The sequence below is a fragment of the Amphiprion ocellaris genome, chromosome 12, assembly GCF_022539595.1.
Source record: "Amphiprion ocellaris isolate individual 3 ecotype Okinawa chromosome 12, ASM2253959v1, whole genome shotgun sequence".
In the NCBI taxonomy this organism is placed as follows: domain Eukaryota; kingdom Metazoa; phylum Chordata; class Actinopteri; family Pomacentridae; genus Amphiprion; species Amphiprion ocellaris.
The window spans coordinates 28,158,918-28,182,427 of NC_072777.1; the positions used below are offsets into that span (position 1 = coordinate 28,158,918).

At 40.8% G+C, this 23,510-nt stretch overlaps 1 protein-coding gene across 2 annotated transcripts in view; it reads right to left on the reverse strand.

The window, feature by feature from the left end:
* Positions 1-23,510, reverse strand: part of LOC111585463 (protein eva-1 homolog A) — an 83,446-nt gene that overhangs the window by 6,385 nt on the left and 53,551 nt on the right. For both annotated transcript variants that reach the window (XM_023294964.3, XM_023294965.3), the window contains one exon: positions 1,708-1,842. In XM_023294964.3, coding sequence (XP_023150732.2) covers positions 1,708-1,842 — 135 coding nt within the window. The remainder of the gene's footprint in view (positions 1-1,707; positions 1,843-23,510) is intronic.

Sequence of the window (23,510 nt, forward strand, 5' to 3'; positions counted from 1 at the left end):
TAATATAAACTGCTTTATATGTTCTATTTGAGAACCCGAAGTGTGGTAACAATAGACATTCCAGGAAAAATACAGAACAATAATGAACACACAAAAAGTCTCTGGGAATAGCTGTTCAGAAATGCCACAGAAATGAGCATTTGGAATCGAAGAGACAATAAAAAGTCAAAAATCTTGTGGTTTACAACTTGAACCTTTTGTGGTGGGAACATTTCTGTGTTTGAATGAATTTAGGATGTTTTACCAAAAATTCTCGACAAGATGTAAAGTTTGTAAAGATACCAAATCAGTCAGATTGGATTCAAAATTCCATTTGATATAACGCTGTTCCTATGAAAAGTTTGGCATCTAAGACTTAGTTTTAGGAAACTGATGTGACAAGATCATAAATACATAGTGTGTATGCATTTATGTCTGAAACTTCAGTAGAAACAGAAGCAGAAAAATCTGAGTTTAAGTGGGTAAAATACGTAAAGGACAAAGAAACATTTAGAATAAGAAATTTAACCCTTTAATGCACAACATGGGTCAAAAGTGACCCATATTCAATGAAAAACGGGCGTCTCTTGACCCATGTTGTGCATCAAAGAGTTAAAGACGGGAGAACAACATATTAGGAAATCATCTTTGATTTCTTAGTAGGACAGAAAACCTAATAAAACCACCTATCATTATTAAAAACGTAAAGCTGGGGCATGCAGCCAACTGGAAACAGAGGCTACCATGCACTCTACATGTATGAAAGGTAAAAAAAATCTGCTTTACAACATCCGTATCAGCTCATTTATCAACAGTTTCTACCCTTTTTAGAAAAGAAAAAACTGCAAAAAGGACAAGTTGTGGGTTTACGGAGCGCGGAGTGCTTGAATATTTCTAGGCAGGACGCAGCGACTCCCTGGAGCCTCTTGGTGATGAAAATTTGGTCATGCAGAAAGATCAAATATGTTTCCACACGCCATCACTTCCTTCTGCCAAAGCTGACCAGAGAGAAAATGAAGTGAGACGAACAAGACATGTATATCCACGGTAAAACGCATCTTGTTGTAATTTTATATTCCTGCGTAATGTCCCTTCTTTACATGTTTTACCTGCCATGACACATGACGGTTGGAAAGAGGTTGGGCTGTAGGTGGAGAATCTAAAGTGAGGAAGTGAAGCCACTCATGCTCTCAGCTGTCAGCGCTACATCTCCTGTCCTCTCCCTCTCTTAACTCCTCATTCATTCGTCTGTCCTCTTCATCAGTACAATGCCGGGAGCTGAACAGAGTAATTAGCGTGCTGGATGCAGGCCACCATCCCTCATGAATACAGCTTTGTTAGAGTTTCCTTCCTCGCTGGCGTCTCTTCTTTTTCATTCTTTCATTTCATTGTTCTCGCTCCATCTTTCTCTCCGTGGGAGTTTGACATTATAACTGATTTAGACTGTGGTTACATATAGTGCAATCGCTGGTTCTTGGAAGGCCGTATATTTTTAAGACCAGCGATCATAAACGGTCTAAACTGGCTCTGCTCGGAGACACATGGAAACGGTTGAACTTGCTTTACTCTTTATATACATACTTATATTCCCTGACTTTCAGACCTGAAGTGCAGTTTCTCTTGATGCCTGGGAGGCCTTGAGGCTGTTCTGTGTCAACTGCTCTCAGTGGGAGGCTGTGAGTGTCTGTCTGCATGTATGAGAGCTTGTGTGTTTGTCGTTTTGCTCACCTGGAACACTGTCGGGTCTTTTGACCGAGCTCCCCTCAGGAGGGCTGTCTCCCACTATGTTGGGGTCATGGGCGCTGGGAGGTGGGTGGTACACCGGGGGTCTGGAGCCCTGCTCCTGGAGCAACTTCTTTGGAACTTCAAAGACAAGGAAAGGTGGAGCAAAGGAGGGAAATGTCGGGATGAGGGGATGAAAGAAGAGACAGAGGATAATTAGACATGGTATTATCTTGAAAGTCATTTCTGTTGCGGTGCTGCACAGATCAGTTCTGGTCAATACATCAATGAGCGCATAATATTCACATTTATCATAGATATATCAGTAAAAGCAGTGTTGTGTGCAAATATCAACCCTTTGATGCCTGAATTTATTTACAATTAATTTTAAAAAAACTTTTGTGTGTTTTTGCTTTCCAGCTGATGCTAAAATAAATGGAGATTGTTAATTTGTTTATTCAGATTCAGATTCACTTTATTGTCATTGCAACAAGTGCAACGAAAGGTAAGGTATAATAATAATAACAGATATTTAACAATTAGGTCCCACTCCAACTGGTCCTACGAGAAACCAGTGCTTGCAAAAGGTTCCGAGGTACGTATTGAATATGCACATGCCGGAATTGGGGGAATGGATATGCAGTCTGAATGAAAGTGGTATGTTGCAAATTTGCGACAATTGGCACCCAGGGGTTAAAAAAATCATGCTTTTAACCCTTAATTTTAAAATTCTTGTTTCATAAAATTCCAGCAGCAGAAACAATATGCAAAAACAACACTGACATATATATTTTGAAATGAGCTTCTTTCTACAAGACAGCATGCACAGAACAACATTTAGAGTCATGTTTTTGGACACCTAATGAACATTTTCTAATATTCAGTCTCTTTTAGCTCTGTTTTTGGTCTCTACCAACTTCTAAAAGAATCATAGCTGCTTATATCTACCAGTAATATGAAGTTTGTCACCACCAGCAGTAGACACTAAGTCTGCCTGACCCGCAGGCCGAAAAAAGTAGATTCATGCCTTTTTGCTTGAAAAACTATAAGAATGTTTCTTCAATTATCAGCATATTTGCATCTGTGTCTTCTTTATTGGTTCTATTCAAGACTATACTTTCATTAGGTGACAGCAACGATATCGTACATATGTCACAATCGTGTTTTGTCACCCGAATAACATACCTAATCTATAAAGACAAAAACTATGTTTTTAAAGTAAATGATTATTTTAAGTGTTTTGTGTCTCCTCTCTCAAGTGCACACAGCTGTGTGGTACGTATTTTACAGCAGATTCTGTTGATGGAGATTAGAAGCTGCGTTGATGCCTCATGCATTTCATTAAGGCTAAAGTGAAAGCAAAAACACTGTGACGAAACACTCAGGGGCTCTGAATGACACAGTTGCAGACGCCATCATAGCCATGATTCACACACTCCTCCTGACCTTGCATGCTGTTTCCCAAAAATTAAACTGCTTCCACCTCCTCATCCCTCCACAACCCCCAACCTAACAGTGTCCTGTGAGTCAGGGAGTCTGCTCTCTTTCCCCCAGACACAAACCCACAATGCAGTGGGCTATACATTCCTGCCCGCTCACATGTGGTTTCGGAGGCCGGGCCACGCTCCGGTCACCGTGTTTGTCTGCCTCTGTCAGATCGCTGGTGGTTTACAGCTCAACAGATCACTGTCTGTCCAGCTGTCTGTCATTCGTGCATTTTCACTGCTCCGGACAAACAAATAGGCCATGAAGACAAATCTGCTGCCTGGTTTTGCTGACATCAGTGGGACTAATAGTGAAATTGTGACATGTGATTTGGGGGTAAAAACGGACCATTTGTTTAAAGGCCAGTGAATAAACATACTGATCAAATTTCCAGAGACATATTTTGGCAGAGATCCAAGAGCCAATCAAAGGGAAGGAAGGAGCGGAGCAGACCACACCACACTCCCCCCTTCACTGGATACTACTTATGGCCTGGAAACATTACAAGGTTTTTCCAATTCTAAGCAATGATGAAAAGATTGTGCAGGCACATTTTACTACTGACAAGTTTTTACTAAGAAGTTCTTTGAAAGATAATTTTTATGACTTTCTTTGTTTGCCTTTGTTAAATAGTGACATTACAGATTAAAAGAAAATGTTGATATATGGATTCTCCCTGGCCAAACACACGATGTTGCAATTTCATTGTCTAAACCAAAAGTTCCTCAGTGCATTTAGTTTGGCAAATTTGCATGGTTTTTCTTGTATTTTTCAGTGATTTTTTTTTTTTTTACATGAAACTCAACATGTAAGCCAATAAAAACAAGATTTTCCATGCATCTTGCAAAATGCTGCAGAATTTGGTGCTCCTCAGGCCAAGAATCAAACTTCTAGAGATAAAAATAGGATTGGAGTACAGGAATACTTCACAGCCTTTAATTGTGCAAACAGGTACGCACAGCACATACACTAAGTTATATGTGCAAGTTTGCAGCAGCTGTAGTTTATGCTGTGATTGGCACCAAACAAGAAAAGAAAAGAAAACACAGAACAGCAGAATTGGCTGCAAAATTGTCAAGTAATTTATCTAATTGCAGTGAGCTGGATGGAAGTTAATAAGGATTAACCTTTGAGAAGATTAACCATTAATTTCTAAGTAATGTTAATTAACTTCCAGTACAGGAGTGTTATGTGTCTGTACTAACCAAGCGGCAACCATGTGGCTGAAAAATGAAGCCAACACATAATGAAACCTGCATTTCCTCACACGGTCACTTGAAGCTCCAAAACCGACTCAATCCCCATAGACCCCCCATGTTAAAGTGTCCAACTATAAAGCAGAAATAAACATGTTTACACCTTAGTACTAAAATGGTTTTGGTCTCTATAGCTAATTTCCCTGTTCATGACAGCTGTACAGGGTTGAATAACAAACTGTATCTGTGTCTGAGAAATCCCTTTCTACTAAGTTCCCCATTACAAAAACACCTCTCAAGGAAGTGTGTTAATTCCAGATCACATGACCTGCTCCACATGATGTCATTTCCTCCTGAAGAAAAGACTGGCCAGACTCCAAGGCTTTCTGAGTTATTTAATATAAAGTAGTGTGTGAGTCAAGTGTGGGATTTATGGCATGTCAACAGGTTTACTACAATATCTTTATAAATAACTTTAAATTTCAATTTTACTCAGTTATATATATAATATTTAGAAGAATCTTTCTGTAAAAATGCCATGTGGTGTTTGGTTATAGGTGGCCATGTTGATTTATAGGCCTGAAAACAGCAAAAATGTCAACTATGATACAAAAAGTCCCACAATTATACACAGACCCATTTAATGAAATATCACAATCTTAAGCTTTGACTAGGTTTCCTAATTCAACAGCATGCCACAGATGAGTATCTAAAGGACTATCGGAATGTTCAAGTTCTATTTATACAGTTTCTAACTCATGAACAGTGTAATTCTGGTGATTTAAAAAAAAACGACGAAATTCTTTCCAACATGGCCGGCAGGTTTTGGGGTTCACGGGGTTAAAGGTATTGAAATACCGTCCTAAAATTGCATCATCTCAAGTGGCGAACCGCACCAATCTGTCAGCTAAATAGGTTAAAGAACCGAGAATTTGAAACTCCATTTTATCCAGGTCTGGCTAGCTTAAACTAAATAAACGTGAGGAGGCAAAAAAAATAAAGGCAACAAAATTAAGAAATGGGATTTGGCCCGGCAGCTAACCCCTGTTCTTCCTCATCAGCCTGACACACTAATCATGGGTCGTACAACTCCCCCACTGCCACGCTGCCACCATCCCCACGCCACGCCCTGATTACAGCCTTCTGATTGGTCTTAATTGGCTGCACATGTGGCCCAGGGTCACAGCTGAGAGACGCTATAACGTGACACACACAAACGCTCTCGCACACATTTTTTCACAGTAACCGGACGTATAACTGACACAAAAAGTAAAGCACGTGCATTGCCACACAAATGCGCCCATTACCTGGCATACAACCACAGACAGTCGAACATAGTTGCGTAGTATCAGTTCATCCATCATCCCACAGTTTCCCATGTTTTTCTATGGGCTTTCTTTGTTGGCAGAAGCCAGTATAATATGTATATTGACTGCTGCTCGTCTAAAAATAATTGTCGAAAAGCTAAAACCTCTCGAAGTAAACGGCCACAAACCACACTTAAGGAGCCAAAGCAGTTAAAACTAAACCAGCAAAAGAGAGAAAGAGGAGCGCGAGGGAGAGAAACCGAGCACATAAATCACACTCTGCAGCCTGCATTATAATGACATGGTCACATAAACGCAGGGCAAATGATTCCATCGCAATTCTTAATTTAACTCCGCTAAACGGGACCCAAGCCAGAGCCGTACCTCTCGGAGCTCTGGATCGCCACGGGGAGCGAAGATACGAGGCGGGAAAAGAGTGCCCATAACAATGGCCCGTGTTTACACTGGCAGAGCCCAGCTTTGTTTTCACTGGGCTCTGCAGGCCTGAGTGTGTGTGCACGTCTGTGTGTGTCTGTGTTCGTGGGCCATGTGCTGACCAATGCAGAACACAGTTGGGACAAAGCCCTGTAAGCCAGAGGGGATATAATGAAATATTAAACCACGCTAAATCTGAGATGAGATCAGACCTCGGCCAATAATTTGAACATACTTTAGCCTTTAAGAGCACACATGGGGGGCTGCTGGAGACTAAATATTTTGGGTATTGTTTCAGGGCTCGGTGTGCTTTAGCTCTCTGAAATTTGGCCCTAAAAAGGACAGCTTAATCTAAACTAGCTTTTCAATGATGTCCTTTTTAAGCTGTCCCAATGTGGTGACGCTCATCTAAATTATAGTCTATTCTAGGTGAAGCAGAAGTCAAAAATGATGTGCAACTTGATCAAGTTTTGGCTGAGATGTGCTATATAAAACTGCAGGGAGCGTGTGTGAGAAACAGTGAAACAAAATGTGTACACATTTGTCAGAGATGGGACTCAGCTGAAGATATCCAGAACTTGTTTCAAACGTAAATTTGCTTAGGTGACAAAATGCACAACTCTTTGGGAAATACGTTTCCCTTAAATGGACATATTGCACATTTTGGAGGAAAAAAAAAGTCCACTGAAACAATGCGTTGGCATACGTGTGCATGTGAGTGTAGGAAGTCTGAGCGAAAGCGTCTGGTTTCAATCAGCACACAGCCAGTGCCTACTTAATCTGCAACATTAAAGCACCGGCTAAGGCTCAAGATTCACTTGATACACACAAATAGGGTAGAGCCTCCAAACTTCAAATCAATGTTTATGGACACTTAGAGTCACAAAATGCTCTTTATTGTTTTTTGGGCCCTTTTACTCTTCCTCCCCATGCAGACATCACACAGACAGGCATGCAGACACACATAGACACAACCATTTTTCACTTAGTTAATGACATTCCTGCAGAATAACATGCAAGTTGAATAGGGCAGAAGCTGAAGGTGTTGAGATTGCATTCTTCCTCTCACTCCCTTCTGCTTTTCTCTCCCACCCCCAGTGTAACACTCTAACAGCATCCAGCTGACAGCAGCTTATTGGGCTCGAGTGTGTGTGTGTGTGTGTGTGTGTGTGTGTGTGTGTGTGTGTGTGTGTGTGTGTTCGACTGAATGCAGTCTTCAGTATTGTGTATTGCTTGGATGAGGATGGCGCAGAATAAAGATGTGGGTAAGTGGCTTACTGAGCGGAGCCAAGCTCAGGCATTACAGCCATGTTTATCTTCCCTCAAATGAATGCACCGCTTCGACCTCACACTGTGAGAATGAATGGTTTTCTAAATGTCCACCTAACTGAATGTCCCTGTGCTCGCACGGCTGAGCATTTGTGTGTCAGAAGGCATGATTAACGCACTCAGTCTTGCCTTATGTATACAAAGTGGACCAGGTTTAGCACCAGTAATGTGAACTCTACCAAGGGACCGGTGGTCGGCACTGAGGGCTTTTCCTGGTTTGGCTCCATTTTTACGTTAGTGTGAAAAATCCAAATTACTCTATTACTTTATTAGCTTTAGCCGGGAGTGTGTGTGTCCACTTTGAAAGCGTTACAACACAAAGGGACTGTGGTGACTGTACTGGTGGTTTGGAAAGTTTCAGTCCATTGAATATAAACTGTATCCAGTTTACATTATCGTGAACTTTCCCAAAGTTTGGCCAAAGTTTTAAATTTATTATCTTAATCAAGACAGCCATTCTTTTTTTTTTTTTTTTAATTAAACAATCCACATGACTTATTGAACATTTAGCTTGCATTTAATGGTGCAGCCATTAAAACATGGCACCTTGGATTTGGGCATTTCCGTCAGTCTAAGCATCCCTGCTGTTTTAACTATGAGGTTTGAGAGGCACGTTATTTCTAAAAATCCCCCAAATTATACCATTTGTCATAGAAAGAAATCGCAAAAACAGAAAGGATCATTCAAGTTTTTGAACTGCTCATCTGTAACGCACCATTCCATTGGGGAAATGAGGCATAACTAAACTTAAAATCAGTCTTATGTAAAGAAAATCACAAAAACAAATAGTTTGCAGTAACCAGATTCTATAAAAAACAAAAAAATTCCATGCCCCTCTGCGCTAGTGGTAAGTTATTAGTGACTAAGCTGTGACCAACAATCGTGGGACAAAAATGCAGGAATTTTTCAGCTGAACTGCAGGCTGTGTATACACAGAGCAGATAACAGGGTAGCAAAAATATTTTTTGAAAATTAGCAATCTAATTATGCCATGTAGAGCCACTACCTTTATTTGCATTGTTGGTAACACCTGTGGGCACATGGAAAAGTATTATACTGTTTTTTCCAAATTTTCTTTTAAAGAAATTTAATTTTTTAATGATTTATTTGGCTAAAACTGGGGTTCCGGCCATTATATTGCAGTGAAAAATGAGACCACAGTGAGTAAAAATTTGTTACAGGGGAAAAAAATGCTCAGAAACTGCTTGAGGTTTTAAGGGTTTAAGAAGAACAGTGATATACAGATAATACATACGTACTTCTCCCTTATTTTCCTGTCTGCCTCTCAACTTAACCTGTCCAATAAAGCCAAAATATGGCCAAAAAAATAACTTTAAAAAAATCTACTCTAGAATCCCCCCTGCAGCTAATCGAAGGCCACTGCTGGAAAAGTGGCTGAGTGAGGAAGTTTACTGCTCTGACTGTAAATGTATGAATAGAAAGAAGGCACAGTTCACACGTTATGAGAATCAAGCTTCATACAGCTTAGCTTTTTTTCTTTTGGCTCAGATACTTGAACGGTTAATCAAACCAGCAATCTCAAGTCAACCAGTCAGTGTGGATCGTGTACTGTGGGTTAGAAAAGCACTTAGCCTGAAAGAGCAGAAATTGATCATGTCTGTGCTAAAACAGTTTTCTTCAATACAATACAGGTATACAGCATGGTGTCTATGTAAACTCAGACGTAGCTGGATGGTGAGACACTTCAAAAGCATCCAGAGTCATGGCAGTGAGGGTTGGGAACACATTCCAAGATGGAGAGAGTGGAACAGCTCAACCCCCCAGCCTGCCCTACATTCATCTGCAAAGCACAGAATATTTTCCCCATTTACTTTAATGGATAACACACATCCCATGAATGCAAATGTATGCACAGACACACACACACACACACACACACACACACACACAGAGAAATGCCACAGCATGGGCTCCAAACGTGATCACTCACTTCACCACAACCATCAGTTAAACTCCAAAATCTCAGCTGTTTTGGCTATTTAAACACTCCTCATACACAATACGTGCACACACACACACACACACACACAGAGTTGTCATTATTAGCATAAATGCAGAGACAGAAATAGATGCTCTGCTGACAGTCTGAGGTCATAACAATCAGTGAGAAAAATCACACAGATGTGGAGCTCCTTCTCAGACCCCACACAGACACAAGCTAGATTTCATGTCTTCAACAGTGAAAACATCACAAACCTCCCAGTTTGAAATATGCAGAAAGAGGAAGTGCAGAACACATCCATTCTTTCTACATATGAAGAAAACCAAAGTGCAAATTAGTTCAAGCAGCAACAACTTGTGTCTGCTGTTACACTCACATGACACACTCCTCACACTGTAACACATGTCCAGTATACTCTTTAAATCATGGTAATGTACTTTAACCATCAGTCATTTTTGCACTGCATACTTACACATAACACTCCTTTAAAAGCTGTGCCACTACTGCATTCAAAGTCCTCACCTCCAAACCAGCAACATTAAAAAATGATAGGTAATAATGTTTAAAAATCTGTAAAATATCTTGATGTTTAAAATAGTCCTTACTGTAACACGGTAGTCTTTAAAGGTCCCATATTGTGCTCATTTTCAGCAAATTAATGAAAGTTTTACATGAACACCAAATGTGTTTTTAAATTTCATTCATCATCTCAAAATACCGCAAATATGGTTCATTTCACTATGACTGTCTGACCATTGGTTTTAGTTCTGTTTAAATGGGCTGTTTCAATGTTTGTAGCTTTAAATGTAGTTGAGCTGCTGCTATCAATGCCATCTTCAGGAAGAAGACTCTCTCTGTGCCTGTGGTTGACAGCATGGAGCAAAACAGTTGACTGCATGGTAGCCAACAAAGACATGACCAGGACTTTCCATCGCTTCTAATTTTCTCTTTTTCTTGTTTTTAACTCGTGTGTATAGTGAGATTGTCAGACAATATTGTGGTTTTAAATCAGTTTTACTGCAGTGCTGAGCTGCAGACTGGAAATATCATACTTGTTTTGTTTGAGCTTGACGACTATTGGTTTGTCAGCTGATAATGCTGCAGTTTAGTAAAATTCTTAGTGGCTTGTAAAGCTGGGAGGCTACCAAGTTGTGGGAGTGCTTGAGAAATGGCTGAAGAAAATGCTTTCATATGTAAATAGCCTATACTTTCCATCTGCAAGTTTATAATAACCACAAAACACAATAAAAATAGATTTTTCACTATATGGGACATTTAAGTCTTGTGTCTAGATATGACCTCTGATCCTGCCAGACTGGAGTAGCCTTAAAGTTCTCAGGTTGGCATTTCTATATCTTCACTGGCTGGATGTGGGTGAGGACCGTCCACTGTTGAAGTCAGCACAGCCTCATCATTATCTGATGTTCCTGGGTCAACAAGGATGTGACCAACGCTGAATCATCAAACCGAGCCACCCGCCTAAACTCACTCCTTCATATCACAGTTATGAGGCAATGGGATGCAGACTTTTTACTGGGACAGAGAGCTGCTGAGGTCATCACATCTTCTGCAAACAGCCAAGACAGTGATCGTCATTTGTTGTCACTGATACGGAGCACAGACAAAGCAGATAGCGGCAGGACTTGTCTATTCACAGTCATGACAGAAATAAAGGCACCAAACATTCAACAAGCATGTTCCAACATATGTCAAGGCTGATCTAAACAATGGGGCTATCTTTAGCTGAAAGCAGCAACTGCTCGCACCAGGCAGCTAATAAACGCGACACGTGGCAGCATTAAAGTGCACTGAGATCCAACCACACCAGGATTTGGCGAAAGATTAATTATGACAACTAAAAATTTGCCGACTTCTCAATGTAAAAGTGGGTCGATTTATGTTTTGTCTGCTGTGTTTAGTCGCCTTTTGTTCACGTGTGACAGTTACAAGGGTTGACATGAATGTTGACGGTCCACATTCTTCTGTTGTCTTAACATCTTGCGCATTTGAATGCATCAAAAGACCTGAGATTATGCTTTCAATCAGCAGTGACCGACTTTTTGCTAGAGTGACAATGAGAATTCTAATCTCATTCAATCCAGGGTTAAATGTTGACCTACTTAAATTATGAAATTTTTCTAGGTGTCTGTCTATCCAACCATGGTAGCTGGTGCACAGCCTAATAATGCTACTAAATCCAGTTTTCAATAATAATACTCAAAATAAGATCAGTTAAGATTAGGGGTTGACCAACTATCGGCCTGGTGGATTATTGGATCTGATATCAAGCGTTTTATCTATTGTGGTAAAATTAGTTGTGAAATGCAACACTTTGGCTTTAATGCAGCTGCTTTTCTGTATCTGTAGTCACTCTGTGGTCTTCAGCAATGTCCAGAAAACAGCATTATCTGACTGCTTATGAGTCACAAACAGCACATCAGTACTGAAGGATAAAAGCTGAAAGGTCTTTTTTAATTAAATGTATGTAAACCATGCTAAAAAGGCATTTTACCAAGGTTTTGTGCTGGAGTTTGTGTTATTGTTGAGAATTTTGATACCAGCATTTTAATTTTTACTGCAAATGTAAATCAGGTCCCAATATCAGTTACTGGCCTCCTCGATTACCAATACTCAATATCAGCATCAGCCCTGAAAGAACTATATTGGACCTCTGGTAAGGATCAATACCAAAACCACATACTGTCTACATCAAAACTTTATCTGGACCTCAAGGACTTTGCTTCTCTGCTGCCGTATCAGGTACCTCATGAGTACAAATAACACACGCCATAAACATCCATTATTTACAATAAAAACATGGTTTTCATCATTGATTTTAGTGAGTATAAGGATCTGTGCTGCTGGCCCTGGTATCACCAAATCCCGACTGTCCAAAGCATTGAGTCACAAGTGCAAAACTACATAAAATACACACACTTTAGTCAAATAAGAAAACAAATGTGTGGGTGGAGCAAGAAGGATGGGAAGCATGAAAAGAAAACAAAAAAGACTGCTGAAGAAGTAAAATCTCATAAAACATATGCCTTAAAAACTAAATCGAAGCAGGAAGTTCCATTAAATATCAAATTTAACAGCAAAAACAAAAGCCTAAAAAACGCCATCGGAGAAGCTTGCAGAGCCATGAGTGAATGAGATACAGCTGGTTCACAATAAACTAACTCGACTTCGCTCAGCTGAACAACAGGAAAGGTTCACTGAGGTCAGCACCTCACCTGCTGAATGGGCCTCTTTGATAAAGCTAACTCCATTAAAGGAGCTAATTGAGATGATTGGGACAAAAACAGTGTGGTTCTGCCATTATAAAATCCTTCCCTGGTGTATTCAACGCAACACTGATGAGCTTGTGAATGTCCGGATCACACTTTGAGCAAAAACAGTGACTACAGTAAAACTGAAAGAAAATCATTTACTGCAACAGAGACCACTATTGTGAGTTACGGCAGAAAGAGTGTAAAGTTAGCTAGAATCCTGCGACAATATGACCACAGAGTCACATGCAGCGGTTCTTTAACACACTGGTTTTTCAGTAAACACCAGAAAAGACAAAATTAGATTACAAGCCATTGTCCTAAATGATGGAGGAGACACCCATAACAGCAGAACACCACAGAGGAGTTTGTTTCAGCATCTGCGTCATTATGCGCTCTATGATTTGATGTTTCTCGCTTTATTCTTCCTTCTTCATCATTTAAGTAAAACACTACCATCTGCTTCATGTCGCACTTGTCCATCATAGGTGCTCCTTTGCCCTGTCATTGTCGGGGTAATTAGACAAACCCTAAGTGAGAGTGAATCACAACCAACAGCTTTCAAACTAAGTCATACTTTACTGTACTCCACGGACAGAGATAACCTCAGCGTCATCGTGTTCTAACTGCCATGTGGGAGCTGCTGCGTTCTCATGTGCATAAGAAAGGGAGGCATATTTTTTTTTCTCTGTGTGCTGACAGAGTGCTGAGCTTGATCAGTGGTTCAGGCCTGGCCAGAGATAATGACAGTGAGGTCTGGGTCAGCAAGAGTCCGTCATCGGTTTTATCACAACAAATGCACATGACATACACAGATGGACAAAATCGCACACCTTTTGTTTAGTCTGCGAGTAAAATGACGGACTTGAGCTGGATATTGTTTGAAGTTTTTTGACAGAGGTGAGGCAAAAGAACTATAAGTCTTCCAACAGAGCTTCTTTTTTCGACACTGTACTTTCAATAACGTATTTTCTTAATACTAACATGTTTCTCTTAGTCCTTTTGTGCCATGAAACAAATGAAATTAAAGATCCCAGGGGTGAAATTTTAGGTGAACACAATCAGCCAATCAAAAGATCTTTTTCTCTCCTTAAAATTGGCTAAATTATGGTTCAGTCCGGAAACTTTTATCAGTAAACAGGAGCACAACCATCTGTGAAAATATCTAATCCAAGTATTGATGTTGAGCTCATACACCGGGCTGTCCTGGCTCCATCTGAGCGGAGTTTTGACATTATTCTACTATGGACTATTATTAGAACTAACTCCAAAAATAGCCTTTAGTAGGCAGGTTCTATCTCCACTCAGCAGCTGTTTGTGATCAAGAGAGCTGGAGGACAGATGAGACAGGAAAAGAGAGGACCAGAACTTCTATAAACATTTCCTTTCTCCTTTTATATTTCAGGTTTCTTGGCAAACACGAGCACACATATTGTTCTAAGTGGGTCTCTTACACACATGCATACAACTGATGCAAATATGCACTTTTCTGGGTCTGTATCCACTGGTTCAGTGTCCCATGTGAGTCCCAAAGCTTTGGCATTTCCACCCCCACCGCAGAGGTTTTCTGGGTACAGCTGGTCATCTGTTTGTGTTGCTGTCTGTACTTTCTGGCGACATCCAATCCGTGTCCTGACTTTCTCTGGCCCTGTCAACCCAGCCGTGCTTTTAAAACAGCTTGAGCCACAACAGATGCAGATGCTGTGTCCTCAGGGTTCAAAGTAAAGAGAGACAGAGCACGAGAGACCGGCAGAGGAAGGAGTGATAGGCTCGGAGGCAGCCACAGACACTTTTACGACAGTCTGTAGATAATGAAGCTCAGCTAATGGGGCTACGATGTCCCAAATTATCGCTAAAGTCCTGTACATGCACTGTAAGGAATGCATGAGTAGAAGGAGGGTAAATGCACGTTAAACACTGTTTGCCCACCTCTCAAATTCTGCAGCAGCCGTGAGGATTTACACATAGTTTACACCTGTTCACGTTCAACTCTGTCCCATGGTAAAGGTGCAGCAGCAGGAAAGTTCTATCAACCCAAATACAAAGAAAGTAGAGCATTTTGTTGCTCTCCTGTTCAGGACCTTGACTGACTCAGTCATCAGTTCTGGTTCTTAGGAATAATTGTGTTTGACCCCAGTCAAATGCACAAGTTTAAAAATAACATCCCTGATATATGTATTAAGTGCAATGAAGCAAGAGGAACGATGGACCACTGCATATAGGAATGTGTGGAAGTGAAACCCTTCTGGCAAGATATTATTAGTATGATTGATGAAATATTAGCTAAGAAGTTAAAACTGAACCCCAGCCTTTTCCTTCTGAGTATATGTCCAACTATCCAGCACTTAGAGAGAAAGGAATCTAGACTTGTTGATATGTATGTATTACAAGCTAAACGTATCATTTCCCTTAATTGGAAAAATGTTGATGGACCAAGAGTTGGAAGGTGGATTAAAGAGATGGCATCAAGCATGACAATGGAAAAGATAACATACATCATTAGACAGAAGCAACCTGTTTTTGATGACATCTGGAGACCTTTTATACGTTTTTAAAGACGTGATGCCAATGTTGTGCTTCAGCAGGAGTAAGCCTTGAGGGAGAAGAATGTATGAGGAAAAGTTTGTTTTGTTGCATGTAATAGCATTTTGCTGCTTGATTTGCTGCAATATGCAGAAAAAAAAAATCTAATAAACACGTTAAAAAAAAATTGTGTTTGGTTGCAAGCAAATCTGGGAGTTTCGTTACTGTACTGCAATGAAAGTAACATGAAGCTGTGCACGTTTCTCAAAATACGAACAGAGGTTGTAAAGACTTCACTAAAGAGCTGCCAACATGATTTACTGGGTTGAGGCATCAAATGTTTCTTCATTTTGAAACAATCCAAGTTATGACCCTAAGTAATAAAGCACAATACAGCTAAATTCAAGGCTAAAAAGAGACCTCAAGGGCAGTTAAGCGAATAAAAATTCAGTGAGGCTATAAGATAGGTGGGCAGTTGACCTTTCTTTATGACTTCAAAAACAACACAAAGTAGCAGCATCGCAAACAGTGACAAACAACTTTCTGCCCAACAGCAATCAACCCCTTGTTGCCGATGAAAAGATCTGTCTCCTCAGTTCTCGGCCCGGCCTGTAGTATTTTCATTCCAGCTGTGTTGTAAATCTTTCTGGTATCAGAAACCCTCCAACAGCAGGCCAACTATGGCTTATAGAGTTAGAAAATGCAATTCAATCTGTAATGGTTATCTATTTTTTTCAGAATGCACTGCTGCAAGAGAGGAGGGGAGTGTGCAGATTTGACATTAAGCAGACTCACACAAGCTTTTGCTGACACACGGGTCAACACTTGACGCTGTAAGTCACACACACATTGTGCAGAACACCTTCCCAGCTCATACGTTCAAGCCTGAGACAGAAGAAGACAGGAAATAAGAGTGGGACGGATGGGGGGAAAAAAGAGGAGAGAGGAGAAAATGAGTGATGCTGACAGATTTGCGTTTAAATAAACAGTCCAGAGTATTTGTAGGCCTATTTGTGTGAACAAAATACACACAATTATGTGTTGTTATAGCATGAGGAATAAAAATTACCCTGTACAAAGGGAAATGATGCAGAATATGCAGGCAGAATTTTAAAGGAATGATTTGACATTCTGAGAAATAAACTTATTTACATTCTTGCACAGAGTTTGGATTGGCTGGAAAAAAACAGAACTCTCTTATTTAAGGCAAGAAATAGCCTGGTACATAACCATCTGTATAACTGTGAATTATTGTGTTTACTAGAGCCTGACCAGTGCTGGATTTTTGGGGTCAAAGTTATACTGAAAAGGGAAAATGACGAGGCCATTGTTTATTAATTTTCCAGTGATGCAGCTCACAAAGAAGGTACCAAACTACCGTGTGTCACCGCTTGACTCCGCACCACCATCTGCTCAGTTACGACACATACTCTACTACATGTGCTGCACACAGTGCTGAGAGTAGTTTAAGCAATGAAGCCACTCTTTAATGATTTCTAAATTGAAAAAAAGAAAAGTAATAAAAAAATCACATCAAGAATCTTTTCTGTAAAAAACAGCTTTCATAATGACACATTTTAGACAACATATATGCAAATAGACCACCATCAGTCAATAAAACCAACCAAACAATATGTTAGCTGGGTTCTACTTACTACTCTTGCACTGCAGATGCAAAGTTTTAACTAGTAAGTTTTGTTAGTAGGTTTGCCAGGCCAGGTATTTTCCCCACTCTCAACTTGATGTATGTAACCATACTACAAAATGTGGAGCTATTTATTCAAATACATGACAATGACTTCATTTGAATTCATGATAATAAGTATGATTGCTTTCTTTTAAAGCCACAATAATTTCACAACAGCCGAAACTTGTGAAATGTTTCAGCAGGGTCACAGATATGCCAGCAATGTGAGTAGCCAGAATTTAGATTAAAAGGATTCCTAAGACACAGAAGACCACCCATGAACTCATCAGAGCTGACCTTTATAGGGCAACTGTCATATTAAGAGTGGTAGGCATTTTATTAGGCAAATGAAAGAGAAGGAATCTTGTGATCAAAACAGAGAACATGTGGTTGTAACATTTTAAAGGGGAGCTGTGGCTCTTTTTACTTCACCTCATTGTAACCTTTGTTCTGACATTTCTACTGTTTCTTTCTATGGCTGATTTATATGTTGCTATTGTTAAATTTATTCATCCATCTGCGCTATATTGGATCTGAAAACAACAGAGCACATCAGCAAGGTACCAAAACCTTATATTATGTAAAAACACCAACCCAAAATGTGCCTTCTTTGGGCAAGGCTATAACCAGACCTATGTAGGCCTGGATCCACCGTGGCCTTTGCCAAACACAACTTGGAGGTCTGGCTTGGCTTCAGCTGACGGACATCTTTATGCGCGTCGATTAAAAACAAACACACCAGGAGAGAGAGGTGTCCAGCTTTCCAGTGTGGGTCTAGGGGTGGAAAATCCCCATCGGACAGCGTTAGAGAGGAGAAAAGCAAGTGAGAAAGAGTAAGACACTGAATGAAAAGCGAGGCTGCTTTTGGCTGATGGACGGGATACTTTAGTTTTTCTCAATTTTTAGTTGCGCCGTCTCATGCCAACTCACCACTTGAGGGGTAACTGGACTGACACTAAAGCTGAGCACTCAATGGATTTTCACTTTTCCTTTTTCGTTGCCATCGGGAAAGAGTGAAAGAAGAGAGAAGGGATTATCCAGGCTCATCCAGCCAGCTCTATTACTGTTATTAGTGGAGAGAAGCCAAGCTACAAACACCGGTCAGACCGACACAACAGCCATTATTACCGTGCCATGTTCCGAACTAACTGGCAACTGCAAGCTGCAAGATTTTAAATATTTATTTCCTTTTCTGAGCTGAGTGCACAATTGGTTTCATTTCATAAATGGCCATAAAGATCATTATTGCACGCTATTCTGTGAGAAGAAATGTGAAAACAGGGTGTTTGCAAGATGGCTGAGACTGAGCGAATGCATTACCAACATCAGTCACTGAGCACATTCAATATGAATCAATGATACAGACGTCAGCGGTTCCCACACACTTTGGGTGAAGCACTCTCAGATCACATGGAACCACAAGGGCCATTTTGTACCAACGTAAATGACTAGGTGTATTAGTACAGCAGCTAATCATAAACCCTACAACAGCGGCACACACACACCTCGGGAGTTTCAGAACCCAATCGGGTACCGGTGTCACATTACACACAGGAAACAGATGGCCTGCTGGGAAAGAAAAGGCAGAAAAAAATCACACCAAAGAAGGCCAGAGAGAATTCTTCCCTCCCTCTCCTTTTTTTACTCCCTTCTTCCACCATCTCTTCATCCTGGGTTGGAAGGAAAAGGAAGAGTGGTGGTGTTTGGAGCGTACAACAGTGGGCTCTGGCTTGAGATCAGAGTGATGGAGTTCTCTGGGAGATTTTTAAATAACAGCCCAGCATGGTTGTACTGTACTGGGCTAGGCTGGGGCTCAGCGCCTGCTGGCTATTTAAGACAGACTGCGGGACACATCCCAGTGGGTGAAAATATATTTTTAAGTCTGCTATCAAGTGCTGCATTTAAAATTAACACTACGAATATAAGTGCTAAATTAAATGGACACAAGAGACTGAATTGGTGATGTGCAACCGGCTATCAAGTTTATGGCTTATAGGGAAAAGTTTGACATTTTGGGAAGTAAACTTGCAGCTTTTTTTCCAGAGTTAGATGAGAAATACAACAGAAGCAGCTCCGAGGTTCGTGTTGCATGCAGTCATTTTAATCTGGCAATCAGGCAGCCAGATTAGACTGTAAAAACTGTATTATATTTTGATGGATGGTCGATGGTGGTACCAGTGGGGTCATTGCCGTTAGCCTTGCAGCAGTGTATTTTACCAGTTAGGTAGTGGACTAACATGAAAACATTCCTTAACTCCGCACCACCAGCTGCTCAGCTGTGATATGTGCTCTGCTACATGCACTGCAGACAGTGCTGAGAGTGTTGTAAACTACAGAATCAGAGCTGCTGTTCGAGACAAACTATATGTGATGACACCTTTTCTAAAGTATCCCAAGTATGTTTTCTGCATTATGTTCTGTAAAAAAACTTTTCATATTGGTACAGAGGACATATATGCCGTGTGACAATCCAATATTGGCTAAACCGATATATTGGTCAGACTCTAATGTTTACATTCCACCAGGAAACAGGAGAACTGTGGAACGTGATGACAGGACAAACAGACTGTGTGGCTAAAGACATTAGTGATGGGTTTCAAAATCGTTTAGCTAGCCTAGGGAATCGTTAATAATCTCTACTACTATCTAACTACTTGTTCCTCTTGCTCTGTTAGGCTTCCTACTGTTGCTGCATTCCTAGATCTCAGAGATTAACTCTGTCAGGACAATATAAAATAACAGAAATGACAGACAAAGTTACAAAAATACTGTTGCAATAAACCTGAATTACCATTTTATTCCAATTTTTTTATACTCGTCAATAAAGAACAGACAGAAAGAAATGTTGCACATATCTCCCATCAGCCACTAAAAACAATGATATGAGTGATTTAAGTTTACTTCCTGCTGGCCTTTGCCTGGAACACAGGACTGACCCACCAGCTGACTTGATGACAGATAACCTCTGACCCTGAAAACAACAATTAGAGATCAATATTGTCTCGAGTAGAACCTCCCTCTTCACAGAGGACACTTTGATAAGTGGACTGACCCCGGCCGTTTGAGGTCATGATCCATCACATGTTTACTTGAGCTCTGTGTCCTCTGTTTTCCAAATCCTCTGTCAGATCTTTGTCATTTTAAAGATTTCAAGCCAAGACTGTGTCAAATCATCTGATAACCACTGTTTAGGATCTGAAGGTTTTCATTCAAGATCTCTGACACTCAGCACATAATGAAACTAATGTTGGACAATTTGGGACTTTTTCCTCGAAATTCTGAGTTGTACCACCATAAAGTACCAAAAAAATGAGAAAAAAAGTCAGATTTCTGGCCTTAAACTCAGTCAGGACTCAATTGTTTTGTCAACAGTGGCTTTAGTCCTGTTCTGTAGCAACTGAACTCAAAGCTGAGGACGTTAATGTAAGGTCTACTAATCACTTACTTACTGTATTTATTCACCTACACAAAGTGTACTTCAAAGTGTACTTTCACCAATATCTTGTCTCAGAAAATCAAATCAAAGCAGCTTTTGCTCCATGTCAGTCGCTTTTGTTGTACGCCAAATATTCCCCATGAGTTTTAGAGTTAAGACCCCAATGGGATTACATTTAGCTCTAAAGGTTGGTGCCTTATTATATACAAGTTGCGCAGATTTACATCTCAGCAGATGTTCTCCTTTCAACCGGCACACATCTGAAAACCTGCCACACATCTGCAGATAGTCATTTAATGCTTCATTCAAAAACCCTGGGTTGTAAAATCCACAGACATCATTAAGCATGTCTGCTAATTTCTCAAACCTGAAATACAGCAGCGATAAAACTACGAAGGCAATGCAACCCAAAACACATGTTTACTGTATACTGAAGGCTGCAAAATGTGGCCTGACTTAAAACACATGTTTAGATAGAAACCTCCTCTCAGAGTCTCCTCACTGAGATGTTGCCGTCATTAAAATTTGCTCCCTGTAATCCCGACGCATAACATTTCAACCTTTATTGGAAGCTTCGGTGGATTGTTGAGGAGTGTTTGGGCTTTCTTCAAGTCTCCAGACTTCTAATAAGGAGTCGACCAAGCCAAAACATAAAAACCTTGTTGAACTAAAAAAGAGAGCTCTGTCTCGCCTCCTCTCACTGTGCGTCTTTGTCTCCTCTTTTTGTTTCTCAATCTCAACTCAAATAGGCTGTAAAAAGTACAGTAAGTTGTTGGCAGGTCAGCCAAAGCACAACAGTCCATACATTCACGCTATATTTTCATGATTAACTACTTGAAAACATGTGCTGTAAAAGCCTCTTCCTCTCTTCTGTGCATCTCTTAGCCAACAGTCCACTAAATCCTCCTCCGAAATAAGTTTCTCTGCCTCGTTCTGTCCGTGCTGCACATGTTTCTGGGCTCAAAGTGATATTCGCCTCTCAGAACAAATTGACTTTAATGGGGGTGAGGCAGGGTGAGCCGTGGGGGAAGAGAGGGGAAGGCGGAGAGAGGGCTGTAAAAACACACCACATGCTACTCCATGCCAGTATCCATGAAGAGAACAGCAGCATTAAGGCTGTTCCACTCCAACATTGCTGCGTACACCAGATCCAACAGTAATATCCTGTCATGATGTAGCAAACCCAACATGTCATTTTATCAAAAGTATAGTCTTAAAAGGTCATTTTCAGGATTTCTCTCACACTAGTGGCCTTTTTCTTGCAGGAATACATCATAGACTACATGCAAGAAAGAAAATACTTCACGTACTAATGTCAAAACTTAGCTTTTAATACTCTAAATAGAACCTGTAGCGTTACAGCGTTCACAGTTAATGTGACATACCAGTCGACCCACGTCTGGTTCACACAAAAGCCCGGTCAGACAGGCGAGTGAGCAAACATACACACCTTTGGCAAAACACTGCCATGAACACACATAGTTGGTATGCACCTCAACACTGGTCTTTTTCTGCTTTCCTCGTGGCGCAAAGCTCTGGTTTAATCAACTCGACTTACTGTGAAGGTTCTCTCTAAGGCCGACACATCCAGGAAAACACACACAAACACACACAATCTCTCTCTCTTAGAAGTGCAGCGTCCTTCACCCTTAACCAGAGAGAAAATTAATTTTCCTGGGTGACTATAGCTCACTAAAGGGCAACGAAAACGGCAAGAAACCCTGCTGAATAAAGCCTTTCAGGAGGGTCATGGACATGCTCTTCACATGTCTACAGGTTCCACTAACACTATGTGCGTACTATCAATGCAAAGAAACTTTTACCCTTCAGCAGATTTCACGTTTCAGACCATAAATACTCATCATTCTGTGCAGTTAAGCTCAAACATCTGAGTGAAGCAATGACAGAATGAATGAATGCATCATGTTCATGAAGCAAAAGACCAATTGTGCGTCTTCATGTCTGTTCCGGATCCTCAGGTGTTAATTTCTGCCCTCATAAGCCTCGCTTGCTTTTTTTCCCCCTTTTTCTCTCACCTCGATGACCTTTTAATTCCACCTACGATCCAGAGGACTTACCCCCACAATCTCACCGGGAGATAAATTACTCCCCAAAGCTACGAGGCCTCCTCCAATCCCTCCATCCTGAACCAGTCCGGCCAATAACGCAAGACATCAGAGGAGCGATAAAAGGCCGTTCCTCCAGGAGAAGACCCGAGGAGTCTGCTAAAGCCGCCATCCGTTGCGAAAGTACAAGCAACTGGCCCGGGAGGAAAGGAAAAGTTCTTTTAGATGAAGTTAAAGCTACCTTTTGGAAGCAGAACTGTCAAAATGTGAGCTCAATTATTGGTTTGTAAAGTCGGCTCGTTAACAGAGAATTGTGGTGTATAAAGATTCAACGTGGGGTTCCCCGGTAGCTATGATAGAGAGCTAGTGTAATGGTACAGGGGTTCCCAACACATGCAATAAAAGAGGAGGAGGCTGTCTAGATAATGGCATGAGGATGTATAGGTATTACCAAGATGGTGGTGTGGGGAGGTATAGGGGGAGACATGGGGGACAGGAGAACCCTGACACACCCTGCAAACAGCTGCATGCTGGTGCTGAAGAATGCCAGGAAGCTTTTTTTTTGGGGAGGGGGGGCACATCTGCTTTGGCTATCAGGAGACCTCCTCACTTCAAAATGACTATTATTTTAGATTTTTTTTCTAAAGACGGGCTACTTCTGGAAGGAAGGAAAGAGGGAAGGAAGGTCAGTGTAGGAAGGAAGGAAAAAAAATAACAGTCCTTCAGGAGAGCCATTAGGAATGCATGCTGAGGAGAAAAGAAAAAGGATAAAAATCAAATCAAGGGGAGACAAAATAGAGCAGAAGAAGGGGGTTTGCTTTTCTGAGAAGAGCTTAGTGCAAGTGCCAGGTTCCATTCAGACTAGACGAAGTAAGTAAAAGTACTTGATGAAAAAGAACAAAAAGGAAGCGAGCAAATGGCAGAAGGAGCCCTTCGAGCAGGGAGGTATGAAGTTATATGAAGCTATATGATGATAAAGAGAGACAGCGAGAGAGAGAGAGCCTGGTTCACTGTTTTTCCAACTGAGCAGTTCGCCTTATCTGATGACCGGACACAGATTTACACAGATTATCACAGCATTGTCAAACATGAAGTCACATCTGTGCATAGGAG